Here is a 16,610-nt window from a genome sequence, read left to right on the forward strand (position 1 = left end):
ACCATTAGAAATGACCATGGTTCATCTGGTGTTTCACGTGTCTATGTTGAAAAAAAGTGTGGGTGATCCTAATTCCATTGTACCTATGGGAATAGTGAATATTGAAGAAAACTTGACCTATGAAGAAGTTCCTGTGGAAATTTTGGACCAGCAAGTTAAGAGATTGAGGAACAAAGAAGTTGCATCTGTTAAAGTCCTTTGGAGGAATCAACAAATAGAAAGTGCAACATAAGAAGCGGAAGCGGATATGGTTAAGAGATACCCTCATCTTTTCCCCTCTACCCAAACCTAAGGTATTAAGTTGTCCTTGCTCAATTAATTGAAATCTTTGCATCTCAACTTTTCTTGTCATATGCTTGCAAAATTATAAAATATGTTTTAAACGATGTTTTAAATTACACTATTGCATTAATGATGGGTTGTTGGTTTACACTCTACCCTACTCAAGCTAAGTCTTTCCTCATTCGAGGACGAATGTTCCCAAGGGGAAGATAATGTAACATCCCCTAAAAAGGTTGTATACGATGTTTCAATTCTCGCCTAAAAATAATACAGCCTTTGTATTTTGGGCATAACTTTTTATAGGATTGTCCAAATTGGGTGATTCAAATTTCTGAGTAACCACCAGATCATTACCTACAACTTTTATCAATACCATAATTTAAGTTTCAGAGGTTAAGTAGGTCAAATAAATTAATTATTGTAAAACAGTGTGCTATGATGAAATGGGGTATTTGTAGAAGAAACTTCATATCTCACTGTAGGATGCTCCAAATTGGTTGATTCTTGCACTACATGAAACTAGACTTCTATTTCTACAATTCTTATAAGGCACCAAATCCTAATAAGGAATTTATCTTATTCAAAAGCAGCTCCGAAAAAGAGTATTCTGTCAAAGATAACTCATTTCACCTACCATGAAAAGATCTAGATACATTTGACATCATTCATTACATAAATTGTCCTCCAATTAACATCATCCATGACATCATAATTTTCCATTAAATTTTTAGATTTTTCTTTATAATTATTTTATTTATTGTAAGGTCCTCTTTCCCACCTATAAATACCCACCTTATTTTCTCATTTTATTCATCAAGCTTTCTCAAGCAAGTCTTCTCTCTATACACTTCTTTACACATTCTCAAATATAGTTTTAGTTTTTAGTAGTAAAGAAATACTATTCCGGTAATTCATATACTCCGGGTAGTACACAAAATATTCCGGCGAGGAGAAAAGCTAGGACTCAAGATTGTTCATTACGTCTTCCGGTTCCGACTAAAGCTTTGAATTCCAGGTATGTAAGGCTTCAATGAGAGTATTTCTTCCACTCTCATGTCTAAATTATTTTGATTATATGATAAATTATGTTTATTTTCTTTAAACTTTACTCTAAGTTATGTGAGTGTTTATCCATGGGTTCTTCCATCCATGTAGTTCAAAAACTCTTTCAATTAAGTCTCCTGATTTCAAGTAATATTTTCTTATGGGAAATTTTTATTTATTCTTAATATCATGAATCATGGTTAAACTAATGATCATTGTTCTATTTTGATGCAACATAATTTCATATGTATGAATTGATGGTTCTTCTATTTTTCTATTTAAAGGTTCTTGAAATTCATGGTGGGTTATTTAAAGCATGATTTTTAATTAATAGATTTCAAAGTATTTATGTATATTTATTTACATGTTTGCAAGTTGAAGTGATTTGAACCCACCTAGTTTTACTATGTTTTGAATAAAGTTTGGCTTGAACGTTTTGACTCCAAATGAATGTTTATGAAAGCAATATCTATTATCAAAAAGGAGTCTTATGAAACAAAAGAATGATGAAATGATATGAATGATGGATTCTTTATGCAATAAGGACAATTCTTGCATATTTGAATAATCAAATGTTTTAATGAGCTATTCTACCGAATATGATGTTTTGAATTCTCAAGCTATATGCTATGAATATTTTGAAGTATTAAACTATTCTGTGGGATTGACTTAGCACCGAATGGGGCATTGAGGTAGGATTCGGTAAGGGAATCCTAGTAGCAACCCCTTGTCTCATTAACTATGTGCCAACATAGGAGCCCTTGTAGGCTTAGGCTAATGGATCCATAAATAGCCCTTAAAGTTAAAGTTAAAGAAATGAATGAAGTTGACGGAGTTCTACCTGGCAAGTAGTCTCCCCGGCCAACGTAGGGGGTTATGTTGGATTCCATGTAATAGCTCGCATGGTCTTAAAAGTCGGTTATGGTTATTTTCCCACAAAATGAATGTTTTAATGGATATCTATATGATTTATTATGCATGCATTACATTATCTTCCATATTACATAAATGTTATAATGTTTCCTCAATGTTCATGCATCCTTACATACTTAGTACATTCAAAGTACTAACGCATACTCTTTTGCCTACATGATATTACCATGTAGGGACCAGTGCTCCTCCTCGTTCTCCTCCACGTGGCTAGTTGAGATTTCGTTGAAGACTACTTTTGGTGAGTTCCCATGTTCCGGAAACAATACTCCTTTATCTTTCTAGCTTATGATATGTTAAGATATTTTACTATGGCATTTCTTTAGTTATGATTAAGGGTGAGCTAGGGACTTGTCTTAGCTCCGTTAAATCTAATAGTTAGAGGTACTGTTGGACATATGTAAGATGAAGATTTACTATTATGATTTTCGCTTGTTTATTTATCATCATTACTTATGAAAGGCTAAAAGAATGCTAAGAGGCTTGTTTGAGGTACTTTCGGGTTCCTCATTCGCCATGTCACGTCTAGGCCCTAGGCTTGGATCGTGACAATCATGAAGAAGACGTTTGTGATTATTATACAACGTAAGAAAGAGTGTCATGTGGGTATGCCCACTAATGTCTTGTAAAGAGTGTTGTCACTTTATCACTACCCTCCAAGGAACAAACTGTTGATAAGCACGAGTCTGTCTATATCAGTCAGTAAAGATTGAAGTTAATAATGCATGTGACGATGGGGCCCAATGAGCACCTGACACGCATTATTATAGAAAATCTTATCAATTTGTCGGCCATCAACAATTGAGCCATGTAGCGTGTGTTAAACCTTTCATTTACTTGTCCTCGAGTCTATATAAGAAAGAGTGGTGTGCATTAGGAAGAGTAGAGTTAAGAGAGTTGAGAGAGAAGCCTTAAGCTAAAAATCTCCAACATATTCCCCTTTCCTTCTTGTTTAAAAATAAGAACCTTTCGTCCTTGGCTTGTACTAAAGTGTGAAATAATAAAGTGTGTTGTGTGAAGTTTTTCCAGTCTATTTGAACAAAATTTAGAGATTTTTCTGAAATGGTGGTAAAGGCTTTTATCAGATAAGTTTTTTCAAATATGTTGTGAATCCTAATTAGTAGTTTGATTGTAAGTTAAACCGTAGTCATACAAGGTAAAAAATTATTTAGCAAGTTTAATTGTAAATCTGGATATTTGCAAGTAAAAATGCACCCAGAAAGTATAGAATGGACAGCTTTCACTTGTTCAGAAGGACATTTTGAATGGTTAGCCATGCTTTTTGGGTTAAAAATAGCACCGCCCATATTTCAAATAAAAATGGATGATATGTTCGGCGACTACCAGGAGGGAAAATCTTGATGAATCCACTATCTATGATTCAGAGCAAACACTTCTGGACAAATATTCTTCATCGGAACCCTTGTACATACAAGTAAAAAGAACACCAAAACTCCGAGCACTTGACCATGATTACAAGATGAACATGCGAACAAATAGGAGACTGCAAATCGAACACATTATCTAAGTCGGAAGACTGACAAAATCTTCACTTTTGAAATCAAAACATCATTACCGTCGAAGCTGAGTTTTTACAGAATTGTTTGTGAAATGACATGAAGAAGATATATGGTTAAAAGAATCCATGGACGCATGTACATAACAATTTACATCACATCACACTGAAAGATCTGGGAAGCACTCTCTTGGGGTTTCACAAATTCAGCTTTCAACAAGTCCTTGAAGGATCTTTTTAGCCTGAGCAAGGCTGTCCATATGACGAACTTCCGAAACCCATACATTTTGCATGGGAAGCATCACCATATCCAGCTCAGTCAAATGTGTCTCCAGCTGCCTGATAGCGTCTGAATTCATCAAACTGCCAACAACGGTCTGCCAGAAACGGACAAAAAGCACATCTTAAATTTACCCTTCACAATGAGAAGAGAGCAGACGGGGTACATAATGTAGCTTCCGAGATTACAGAAATTGGCTGATGGGATGACAACAGCATAAGAAAATAGATTCAAGTTAAGTCAAGAGCACCACCTTAAGTCATTAACCTATAATGTGGTAGTCTCTACACTTATTCCATTGGTACAAGATGCATGTGCATACATGTATATGTATAAAACACACATTACATACACACACATACATACATACATTCCATAGGTATGTATTAGTATCTATAGGTATATATGCATACTTGTATTATTCCATACTATAAGATGAGAAGACATAACACATGTGACTGCTAAGTGAAAATGAAACTTACCAAAAGGGTGCTGCAGCAAGCTTTGAGGATGAGAGACTCAAAGAAATCTCGATCCAAACTACTTATAATCTTCTCAGGCTTGGCAGAAAACACAAGATCTTGACATGATGAATCAAAGGTGGAGGCCTGGTTTCTCACTGTGACCCTGCCATGCAGCTTCATAATTCTCCTTAAACAGGAAAAAGCTAAATTGCTACATGCTTGCTTTTTCCTGGTCTTCCTTGACTTCTTGCGAGTTTCAGCATAGGCTTTACCTCTAACTTCTTCATCATGTAACCCCAGAAAAACTGCTGCCCTCTCCCAACTAGTCCAGCAACAGCACAATGATGACCCGTCATCTGAGCAAGCATTGAGAATAATCATGGAACACTAGCATTGTTTGAAAGCTCAACAGAGAACTTTTCAGATACTAGGACAAGATCTAACTAACTGCTGCAAGTGAGCTTTTTCCAGTAGCGAAAGAAACCTCATTTACTATGGGGAAAAAGGAAAACAATATAAATCTCTGCATACAACAACTATGCCTCAGTCCCAAACAAGAGGAAATCTCTGCATAAAAATTCTAAATACAAACATCTGCAAGTCTTCTTAAAAAAAGTCAAAAAAGAACTTGGTTGTTCTTTAAATTTTAAGATAAATTCCACATGACTGTAAAAGTGAAGGAAGAATTAGAAAATGGCAGGATAAAATCAAGTAGAGCTCTTTAATATATCAAACACTCTGAAACATTTAAATCCAGAAACATACCAAGGATAAAACCAGCAAGTGGAATGTCAATTGCAAATGAATTAGGTCTAGACTCAATTCTTGATAGATGGTATTTGTCTTTTGTGTTGTACTCCAGGACGAGGACATAAATAGCCATAACCTGACATTAAATGAGCAAAAAAAAGGATGTCCTATGAGAAGAGATGTCCAACAAGTGCCTAGAAAATGTTAAGCCAAAATATTATGGATGTCCCTAATCTTTTGAGTATTCATTCCTGTGACCTCGTGTATATCCTAAAACATTTTCAACTAACTTCGCCTTAGATGGGAAGTTCTGTCATCCCTATAGAAAGGCCATTAAAAGCTTTTCAATTTTGTCGACTACCTAGGTCTCATGATCAAGCACACTTTCTAAAATAGCAAGCAGTCAGTCAAATACTTTCAATTATATAACAATGGATACTAAAGTTAATTAAGAAGATAACAGCTTCTTCTCTTTCTATCAGCATTTAAAAATTCCAACCTAAAGAGACTCTTTAACCCAAGAAAATCTAAAGATTGTTGGCCACAGGAAGATATCAACAAAACAAGGAATAAAAAAGATGAAGCACATGTGGAAGCTTTCGATAGACAATATTAGGTGTGTCTAGTTAATTACCATTTTCGTTCTCTTTTTTTCATTTAGAATTGTTGTGTTTTCTTTTCCATTTGGTTGGTAATTCCCAAAGAGTTCAAAGTTTCGTGCACCGTCAGTGGACAAAAATTTTTACAGTATCAGGTAAATTTACCTGCTATTGCAGGTTACCCATTCTTTCCATTCTTCTTTTTCCTTTTTCTAAAATTAAACACTGAAGTGCACTTGTCTCTCTCCTTCAAACACTCCATCTCTCCTCCAAAGCCTCCCTCCATAGTCTCTTTCTTTGATTGTCCTTCTAATCCCGTATCCCTCTGATCTTCTTCATGTGATTGAAATACCTAATGAAATCTAAGATTTGGATGCCAATTTTTATGTGATATCTAGGGGTTCATATGCTTCTCAAGTAAAAAAGAATATTGACAATCGTCTAAAACATGCTACAATAAACCCTTAAAGTAGAAGCTGCTCCCGATTGGCTGTTGAGTATAAAATTCATAGTATTTGAGACATTGAAGAATTACTCAACCTTTTTTTAAATTCCTCGGTCCTTCCTTGTTTGATTATTTGACTGATTATGATGATCTAGTTCAGAAAAATATGGCAAACATTAGAATTTGATTCATGTTAGAAAGGGAAATTAATGTGATTTCCATCAGAATAAGAAAGAACTGATTTTTGGGGTACAACTAAGATTCTACAGGTCTTTATTTTTTCTAAATTTAAATTTTATTAAGTTACCATGTTTATCTTTTCATTTACCTGATAACATAAAAAGCTTTGTACACTGACTGCACAAACCTTAAACTCAATCTCAAATGATATTAAATGAAATGAAACAAAAGAAGAAACTATAAAAAGTTCTTATTCAGACTGCCCAATTGAAAATGAAGCAGACTATACCACAGTGTTGGAAGGTTTACTTAACGTTTCAAAATAGGCATAATAAATAGATAAGGCACCTTGGCCTCAACGGGCAACTAAACACCCCAACTGTGAAAATGCACATCTAGACAACCTTGTTTAAGTTGGCCCCTTAACGCCCCAACTTTGAGAATTCATCCCCTTAAAAGTGTCTAGATGTGCATTTTCAAAGTTAAGGTGTTCGCGAAACACGCCTGTTTCAAATTGAAGTGCCTAGATGGTCACAATGAAAGTTGGGGTGTTCAACTGCCAGTGGAGGCCAAGTTAAAGTGTCTTTCATTTTAGATAAACTGGTTTTACAAAATATGTTTAGGGCCAAAACAAATATTGTTAACAGATTTCCTAGCAGAGTTGAAGAAGTGGCTAGAAGAGAAGAATTTTCAAATTGTTAGGGTAGTGAAAAAGTTGTTCTAGAGGTTACATGTTTTCTTTTTTCAACAAGATCAGAGACGCCATATTTTTAACCCAGCTTATATCTGCATAAGAACTGTGGTTACCCTGCAATGGAACTCCACTTGTTGAGTCGCTAAACAGCTTACTGTATCAGCAATTAAAGATGCAGTATTAGCATAGAATGGAGAACCGCCATCCAAGTCCAAAGCAGCAGATTTGTAGGTGTGTGCATCATCACTTTGATCATTTATCAAACTTGATGGGTTGATAACAATGAAGGATGTAGGTATCAACATAAAGTTGTCCTGCGCACTGGAAAAAGAACAGCTGGGTAAATAGCATAAATGCTACTCCATGTTAAAAGAGAATATTCATATTATTAATACATCAGTAGTGTCATGGCTCCAGGCATGCTTATTGTGCACTGCAGTATCAAAAAGAAAGCAATCTTTGTCAACCAGTGACAAAAAAGGACTAGTCTATGCTGTTTTTACTGTATATTTTGTCAAACATAGAAAAATTTGTTAATGGAACATATTAGTTGATAATGCAAGATTTGTAGAAGCTTACAGGTCAGAAATATTAGAATGTTTCAGAATCTTCTCTAGATCTTAATCTTCCTTTCATGTGTCAAATGTGCACTCAGATGACAAAGCTAATTTAGTGAAATAAGCAATAATAGCACCTAGCAATTGCAAGAGAAAACTATAACTATAATCTACAAAATACTTATAGTTTTCACCTAAAATGTATCAACATGTTACAAGGTAGAAGTGCAAGAGGTGAACCATTGAGCTGAAAGAGCTGCTAAAATATACTGAAATTGCATACCTGAGGGCAAGTACTCTGTGAAATGATGCAGTGACACCTCGTCCAAATCCAGCAGGGTAAGCAAGTTTATTTGCAGTGCCAAAAATCTTGACCTAGCCAATCATGAAACAGTCTTAAGCTAACAAAAATGTTTTCTAACAAGAAAGAGGCAAAAGGCATCACGTAATAAGTTCAGAAGATGAAAAGCAAAAAGAAGATACCATCTTATGGTCCATTAAAACGTGGACACATATACTGGTCGTTCCTTCTACGAATAATGACGGACAAACACCATTGATGCTCTCGCACCTTAAATGTATGGCATATGACTTTCCATCTGAACAGTGAACAGCCTTGATCTGCCCATGAATAAATGTTAGGTTTCCCTCTGGCAAATTATGAATAGAGGGGTAGATATTGGTCATTTCTCCAAATGGAACAAGAGGCTCGAGAGAACAGTTCTCCAACAACTCCAAGTTAACATCAAATAAGTTTGTAACATCAGACGGAATATATAAGTTGACATCTGAAGGGATATTATTTTTTCCCTTAGGCACAGAGTTTGGAATTTGAAACTGATGATAGCCTTCTGGAAGAACACTATTGTGACTAAAGGAGCCAGACTGTTGAAGTAAGCAGGATACATCAAAATTTTGGAGAGCATTGACAGATGAAAAAGAAACGCTCCAAATGTTGGTTCCCGAATTCACAACTATTTTACCACCTATTGCATCAGTACAAAACATGTCTTCTTTCTTATGTTTTATAAGATAATGACCACCAATTTTCAACACCTGCAACATCAATGAACAAAAGTTTTGTTTATGTTAACGTAAATTTTATGTCATTAATATGCCAGACATCAGAACAAACAGAAATGAAATGGCATACCTCATAAACAGATAAAGCTTCAGACTTGAATTCCAGCAATGCCCTTCCCACTTGTGGTTTTGAGCAAGAGCCCACATCTGTTTTGGTGTCTGTGTGGTGCAACATACCAAGGAAAGGATAATTAAGACAATTTCCCGTCACAAGACACGGGATCTCCTCTGGACCGCATGAGTCATGACGCTTGCCCACCCCAAAAGAGCATGAGTAAGCAGGGTGACTGGAGCTGCAACACGATTCATTTCCAGTATCATTGAGTGCAGATGTCAAAGCCTCATTAGACAGTTGGTGAGGCTTTTGTCTTTTACACGCAATAAGCTTTCCAATTTCCATTCTATCAAAATATTTCATTGGTTGCTTCAATTGTTCTATCAAAGGGTTATCAATACGGGTATTTCTGTTTTTGCCAGCAATAAGTAAATCCCAAGACAGAATTAAGGCCTCAGCAAATGCACTTGATGTACTTGAAGCAGGTTGACTTCCTTCAAACTGATGCTAACATATCCACAGACTGATTATATTTGTTATCTCAAACTTGTAAGACAGCACTATTTTTTGCAAGACACATACCTTTTGCAGAATAGGGAATTTGTGCATTAACAGAAACAGATGATATTTTCCTCGTCCAATTTTTCGTAAGTCAACTTGTGAATCAACACAGGTAGTAAAATGATGATTTACAGGTATTAGGTCCTTCAGGTTGTAGTAAAAATGCAGTGGCATGTTCATATCTCTCCAAAATGGGCCATTCTCAAAAATACTTCTACACGTGAAAGGTTCATGTTGGAGTAAATCCACAGGACCCAGCTTCATGGGTATGTCTTCCATAATTGCCAAAAAATTTCTGACCTGCGAAAGAAATTATTTTATGGGGAAGAAAAATGAAAATATTTAGCGGATGAAACAATATCCACCACATAACATTTATAGTACTGCGCCCCAAATGATTAGGAAATGAAACGCCAAATGAAAGAAGATTGATGTTGCATGACACCTCATATATGTTATTGATATTCAAACTTGATGGAAGATCTGGTATGATAACATCAATGCTTCCAGTTGCATCAACAAGCAACATCCTTCCAGACGACTGTGAGACCTGGCTGAACAAAAAATTATGATGATAATATTTGATAGGTTTATAAGAAATATAAAGTCGGAAATAAAGATGCTTTAAATATCAAATACGCAAAGTTAAGAAAGTAGGAAGCTACCATAATGTTAAACTTCTTGTGGCCCCTTCTGTGTACAATGATGCTAGTAAACGAGGTTTCCATTTATACAGATTAATCCAATAAAACTACTCTTCTTTTACTATGGTCATAAATCAAGAGGCAACCAATACGCAATAGTTAGGAAATCTACCTAACATCAAATAGCATACGATACCACATAATGTCATAATAGGATAGGCTCCTAAATTCTGGCAAGTATATCATTGAAAAAACAAAAAAGGAAGTACAAATAAAACGTTCAAACCTTTAAGATTCCAAGCAAAGAAACACCTATGTCTTCACTGTGAATGGCTTTCCTTATAGACAGCACATAAGGTCTCCCATCACAAGATATGGAGTTAAACTCCTTTTGGGTACCCATGATATCAAAATCTGTGTCCTGATGGCAAATCATTTTCTTCCACATGGCCTCACAGGAATTAATTAAATTAGTGATAGGTGCCACCTGAAATTGATTGCACAAATAAGGCTTAGCTGATCGTATCACTATCGATTCAACTTGAACAAGTATAAATTGACCCGATTTGAGGGTCGGTCCATTTTTGGCTATACATACATTTTCACAAATAAACTATCCAAGACTAATTATTTTAGATGTCTCTGCACAATAATTGTGATGGAGAAAAGACTATTTCAAATTGAATGGATTTTAATTAATGTTACGGCATGGATCGGGATTAAAAAAATTTCCATTTTCATCCATTAAATAATATTTAAATTTAATCACTTGAAAAGTCTGTTTTAAATTGTCAAGTTGCAAATATTTAGTTACTAAGAACTGATTATGAGTTATTAAATGGCAAGATGAATAAAAGTTCTCAATTGGAAGGCATGTTCCTAAAGGGACCAATGAATTCGTAATTGAAATTAGGGGATCTTTTTTAATTGATTCTTTTATCACACTATGATATTTTACATCCTTGAATGACCCCATTCGAGAACAATTGGCTGCTGACAAAATTATCAACGACTGGCATTCCTTAGTTCTATTCAACAATGTATGAAGATTTCCTGAGGTTGGTTAAGATATTGTTGAATTTTTGCCTTGGAATAGGAATAAATGCCAGAAAAGGGGTTGATATCGGTACAATCTGATCCATTATCAGAGAGCAACCCTGACCCCGACGGAACATTTCTTTTTCCGATATACGAAATAGGTGATTTCACTAATTTGATTCTTAGGAAATGTCGAATCAAACCATTTGTCCTTATTTCAACAAAAGAAGCATGGGCTTCTTCGCAAGAACTTTTTTTTGTCTTGGTTCCAATTCAATACTAAACAAGTCCGAACTAATTGAATATTTGTGTCAAAAATTCCTCGAATCGGTTTGCTATTTCCATAAAGGATACAATTGACAATTCGAAGTTGCACATTATCCATTTCCTGCAATGGATCTGGTGGGAAAAGGGTTGCTAAATTTATACCATCCGTTATTTCATATGTGACGACAGGTCGAACTAAAAAAAAAACCTTTTCTTACTAAGTATAATTCGTTGGACATAGATCCAATTTTTAACTTTTTTGAATTCCTTGGAATTTCTTTTTCCAGTTCCTAGTGGTATCAAAACGCTGGTATGTCTGGATATCTTATCTGTCTCTCCGGGAAAATGGATATCTCCAAAAAAGATTTTCAGTTCAATTCATTTTTTTTCTCTCCACCCGGACCAACCCACCGACTCAGCTTCTTAGATTTAAGGTGATTTGTGTATCGACCCCAACGATACTATTGTTCTGTACCATTATGGAAGAAGATCCAGGCAAGATATGCACCTCTTCATGAATGAAAAAAAATCAATCTACTTTCATTTGGTATTTTGGCTTAAACTCCTTGACTCCTCGATACTCAATCAAATCCTCTTTTTTGATGACTAAATGCATTTCTATAGTCCCATAATTAATAATGTCCGAACTCTTTCTTCTGTGTCGAGGATCATCGAAATACGCAAGAATACTGTTTCGATGTAAAATACCATTTACGGGAATTTCAATTGAGATACCTAAACAGGGCATTAGTTCATTCTCGAGTTCTTGAATCGAGTGTAGTGGAATGATGAATTTATTTCTTTGCCTTTTTGACAAAAAATCAAAATTCTCGTAGAGAATAGGCGAATATACGAGATTATACTGACCAGTACCTATGATTCGATTAATGTCTGAATAATCAGGAATCCTATTGTCTTTTTTACCATAAAAAATTGAACTAAACAATTTCTGCCTCGCGAGGTTAGAAGTATATCTTCGCTTGCTAGAAAGAGAATGCACATTCATTTGATCTTGATCCTTGTGGATCAAAAGGTAGACTAGACTGCATGGCCACCCTAATAATATGCATAAATGACTTGTTTTTGGTAACAGATGAACATTACCATATGCAAATTCAGGTGCGTGATAGACATCGATACTCCAGTGCATTTCTTCGTCTGAATCAGAATAAATATGTTTTCGAACCTTCTTTTTAAAATTCAAAGTGGATATTCCTGCGAAATCTCAGCAATTGCTTGTTCTAATTCTACATATTGATCGTTTTGAACTAAAAGCAAACTTTTGGGTGGAATATTCACATTATGTAGAATATCTTCACTATCAATAGTTACATACAAGTCTATAGAACATAGAAAGGGGGGATGCCCATGACGTGGACATGTACGTGTCGGATGAACCAAGTCCTCATTGAATTTTATTTTTCCATTAGATGGGTCTCGCACATGTTCTGCAGTACCCCCCGTGAATACTTCTCCAGTATCAAAAGTTCTTCATGTTAATTGAGTACCTGGTTCTCCAATCGATTGACTTGCAATAATACCTACATCTTTCCCCAATTCAACCAGGTCGCCATGAGTAGGACTACGGCCATAACATAATCGATATATTCAAGATGTACTCCTACAAGTAAAGGGAGTTCAAATATAGATTGGTTGTGCCTGAAAGGTTATGAATAGATTTACAAGTCCAATGCCAATGGCTTGTTTCTAGTGGCAATACATCGCGAACCCATGTATATATCATCTGCTAATACACTATCGATTTTATGTAGGTAAGTTGGTTTTGATTTCTAGAAAGTAAAAGCAGTGTTTCCAACCCCCAAACCCCAGGAAAAAAAAACCTTCGGATAATGAAAATTTCATAAAATCTGCGAACTTACCAACTTCAAAGGTGCAGAACTTTTTTCTCTGCCACAAGCACATCTGTCATGCTTGACAAATTCCATAAACATCCCATGCTGCCAAACCAAAAAAAAAAAATTAACAAGTGAGTACAGTAGCGAAGACTCAATTTATTTGCTCACCCAATGATAACAAACTTACCCGAATTTGGAAGACTGAAGGGGGTAAATATGAAGTTGCATATGTCTGAGCCAATCCTTTCCTCTGGCAACACCTTGAAATTGTGCACATCAGCTAACAACATTTTTGTACGACACTGGGCACGAAGAAAAGATATCAAGGTAAAACAAAGACTAATAACCTGTTTGGTCAAGCTTCAAAAATCAGCTTATTTCGAAAGTACCTTTTCTGAAAAGCAGACTATGGTTGGCCAATAAATTCTAAAAACACTTTCGAGCAGCAATTAGTGTTTGGCCAAGCTTCTCAGAGTGCTTCTAAGTTGATAACGACATGGATAGCATGGATCACATGTAAGCTTTAGAGGAGCTTGATGGACACCAAATAAAGACATATGATGTGGGGAAGGTCCATCAAAGTGAAGAAAAAGAAGAAAGAGGTTATGTGTGCAAGTGGCCATTTCTTAAATTCAAGAATGCACAAAAGAAGACAATCAAACAAGGCCCTAATCTCATTAAGGGTAAAATTGTAAAGAAAGTGTCTTCGTTATTTCCTTAGTATAAATAGTAGTCTTTTGTCATTTTAGAAGACTTAGATTATGATGAATTGAATATTTGAAAGCTTTGAAGCTTGTAGTTTCTAGGTGAAGCCTAGCATTATTGTAGTGCATAGTTGGTAATTGTAGTTGAGTGATTAGGGTGGATTCTCGATATTGCTCGTGTTAACTTCTTCTAGCTTAATCAATCATCGAGTTACCCTCTTTGTGGATTTCAATTTGGTTTTCTCATTTTTGATTGAGTTTGGGTTATTGTTGTTTGATCGGATTCAATTAAGAGGTGAAGGTATAAAGTCCTTTGTTGCTCATAAATTCGATTAGATTTCGATAATTCCACATATCCTTTTCTTTATTTCAATTTTTTGAATTTTGATTCTAGTTTCCGACTAGGATCTTTATCATTAGTGCATTTTTCTCAAAAGTGCTTTTCAAAAAAGTACTTTTGGGGAAAAGTTACTTTTTTTTGCTACTGCAAAACAGCTTCTGCTACTATCGAGAAACACTTATTTTCTCCCAAAAGCTTAGCCAAACACCTTACTTTTCTAAAATAAGCACTTTCGGCTCCCAAAAGCAACCAAACACCTTAGTTTCTAAAATAAGCACATTTAGCCTCCCAAAAGCTAGGCCAAACACCTTACTTTTCTAAACTAAACACTTTCAGCCTCCCAAAAGGTTGGTCAAACAGGCTATAAGTTCTAACATATATCTCTGGTAGGCAAGCAACTTACATTTGTTGATCCCAAGATTTCTTTCTCAGATAAGATCCCAGAGAACTTTCTCCTTAAACAGATGATGACAAGTAATACCCTGAAGCAAATGAAAAGACCATCATATCAATGATAATATTAACACAGACAAAAAAAAATTGATCATTGTTACTCTTGCTTTACTACCATAGCCTGGCACCAAACACCAAGGAGTCAATGAACTTCGCAAGAAGGCTCTTGCAGCAGGTCACTGTATAACACCTGTGAGCCAAACAAAGATTGAACAGGTGAATAAAATTAATACGTTGGTACGGTGGAAACATTTATAAGGAGTGTTTAAAAGACTTAACCCTGCTTCCAGCGAGGAGAAACATTCCACAGAAATGCTAGTTTTAACACAAGAGCCAAGTATAAGCGTCTTTGTCCATGAATAACTTGGATTTACAACATGGACGTTTTTCACTGATACCTGAACAAAAAGGTATCCTTTAGAAGACTAAACACATCACAAAAATCTCTAATATTCTTATCAAAGTAAAATTACATTTTAAGATCTTAGAAAACATAGGTTAGTCTATAGGCTATTGTAACATACCATTGCTCCAACTCTCACACTATGTGGAACAGAAAGCTGCTGATCTGTTAACAATAGCAACAGTTCATTATCCAACTCAACAATCATACCCCTCATGTAAATTCCTGTCACAGTTCCAGTATAACTAACAAGTTCTCCTTCCCCTCTCACATCAATTTCCCTAAGGGGGATACATCCCAGGGGCAACTTAGGAATATACATCAAAGAATTATCCACAACTACATACATCAATTGAGACACTTTTTTTCCCACAAATACAAGTCTCTTCTTCAATCCCGATAATGAAACAATCCTCCTTATCAGTCTTGAAAACACTGTATGCCAAGAAGAAGCAGACCCACAAAAGTAGACAATCTCAGGTTTGTTATAACAATGACTACCCATTTCCTCATTCGAATTCAGCATATCCAATCTTAAATCTTTAGAATTACACAAATTACAGCCACAAACTAAAATATTTACGAGGAACCCCCCAAGATTTTCAGTATCAGCTCTGGACCCAGCTCTGCATGGAACTACAGAAACAGGGCTAACAGATTCTACTACGCCGCATACAAAGTAGCGAGCTTTTATGCTATCATATTGATCAACACAACACCCAGAAAGTATAGAAAACGTATCAAAAGAAGCAGAACTAGAATCGAGAAAACCCCATCTAATAATTTCTAAGAACCCACCATTACCATTACCATTACAATTGAAGGGTAAGAAATTCCAACCTAAAATTTGAACTTTTTTGTTAATCATACACGGATTAAACCCAAGAATGTCACAACAAACAGTGTCAGACCCATCAGAGAAACGAAAACAATTGCACTTGAGAGGCGAATCCTCTCCATGAGATAGAAAAAGGATTCCAGTAAGAAGAGTTGGCTGGTTAAGGGATTTGAGGATTTTTGGGGGAGAAAGTGTGGGGGTGAGGAGGGAGGGTGAAAACTGGGGTGGTGGGGTTTTTGGAAAAGGACTGGAAATGAGTGACGATGCGCCGGTGCAAGGACGAGATTGCCGGAGGAGCTCGGCGATTGTTAGGGATTTGACGGTTCCTTGCTCCATTGTTTGATTTGATGATTGAAAGTCACATTTTGGCCTATAAAATGAGAACACAAAGTTGTGTGGGACGCGGCAAAAATGTTTCCCGTTAAATAAAAAAGCTGATAAATTGACCAAACTCAACTGAAAGTTTCTGGGGAAAATTAGGTAAAAGGGATGTTTGAGAGTTGAATAAAGAATAAGGGATTTGTATTTTTTTTTTTCTTTTTTTTTGGTTATAAATATTTAATTAGGGATTAATTATTAAGAATTGGGGTTGATTTGAAATATTTATAAATTTAGGATAAAAAATTA

General features: G+C 35.6%; 1 protein-coding gene across 5 annotated transcripts; it reads right to left on the minus strand.

Moving 5' to 3' along the window:
• Positions 1–3,804: 3,804 nt before the first annotated feature.
• On the minus strand, positions 3,805–16,374 carry LOC129893444 (CST complex subunit CTC1). 5 transcript variants are annotated; one of them, XM_055968976.1, is made up of 16 exons: positions 15,267–16,374; positions 15,022–15,140; positions 14,864–14,932; positions 14,693–14,771; positions 13,433–13,495; positions 13,270–13,347; positions 10,371–10,571; positions 9,886–9,990; positions 9,462–9,740; positions 8,895–9,386; positions 8,225–8,797; positions 8,025–8,116; positions 7,298–7,505; positions 5,282–5,402; positions 4,535–4,872; positions 3,805–4,149 (listed from the first exon to the last, which is right to left on the minus strand). In XM_055968976.1, the coding sequence occupies exons 1-16, from the start codon at positions 16,317–16,319 to the stop codon at positions 3,979–3,981; spliced, it is 4,041 nt and encodes a 1,346-aa protein (XP_055824951.1). In that variant the 5' UTR covers positions 16,320–16,374; the 3' UTR covers positions 3,805–3,978. The 5 variants fall into 5 exon arrangements, with proteins under 5 accessions (XP_055824951.1, XP_055824950.1, XP_055824949.1 ...); XM_055968975.1 differs by having other exon boundaries at positions 8,895–9,380; positions 14,858–14,932; XM_055968974.1 differs by having other exon boundaries at positions 14,858–14,932.
• Positions 16,375–16,610: the final 236 nt, after the last annotated feature.

This window comes from Solanum dulcamara, chromosome 6 (assembly GCF_947179165.1).
Source record: "Solanum dulcamara chromosome 6, daSolDulc1.2, whole genome shotgun sequence".
Classification (NCBI taxonomy): domain Eukaryota; kingdom Viridiplantae; phylum Streptophyta; class Magnoliopsida; order Solanales; family Solanaceae; genus Solanum; species Solanum dulcamara.

Excerpts from the sequence above, each read along its gene's own strand:
- LOC129893444 (XM_055968974.1), bottom strand. The coding sequence starts at position 16,319 with ATGGAGCAAGGAACCGTCAAATCCCTAACAATCGCCGAGCTCCTCCGG. Across the intron at positions 9,741-9,885 it reads ATATCAATAACATATATGAG|GTCAGAAATTTTTTGGCAAT; the intron begins GTGTCATGCAAC and ends TTTCTTTCGCAG. Across the intron at positions 5,403-7,297 it reads AAGTGGAGTTCCATTGCAGG|GTTATGGCTATTTATGTCCT; the intron begins GTAACCACAGTT and ends ATTTAATGTCAG.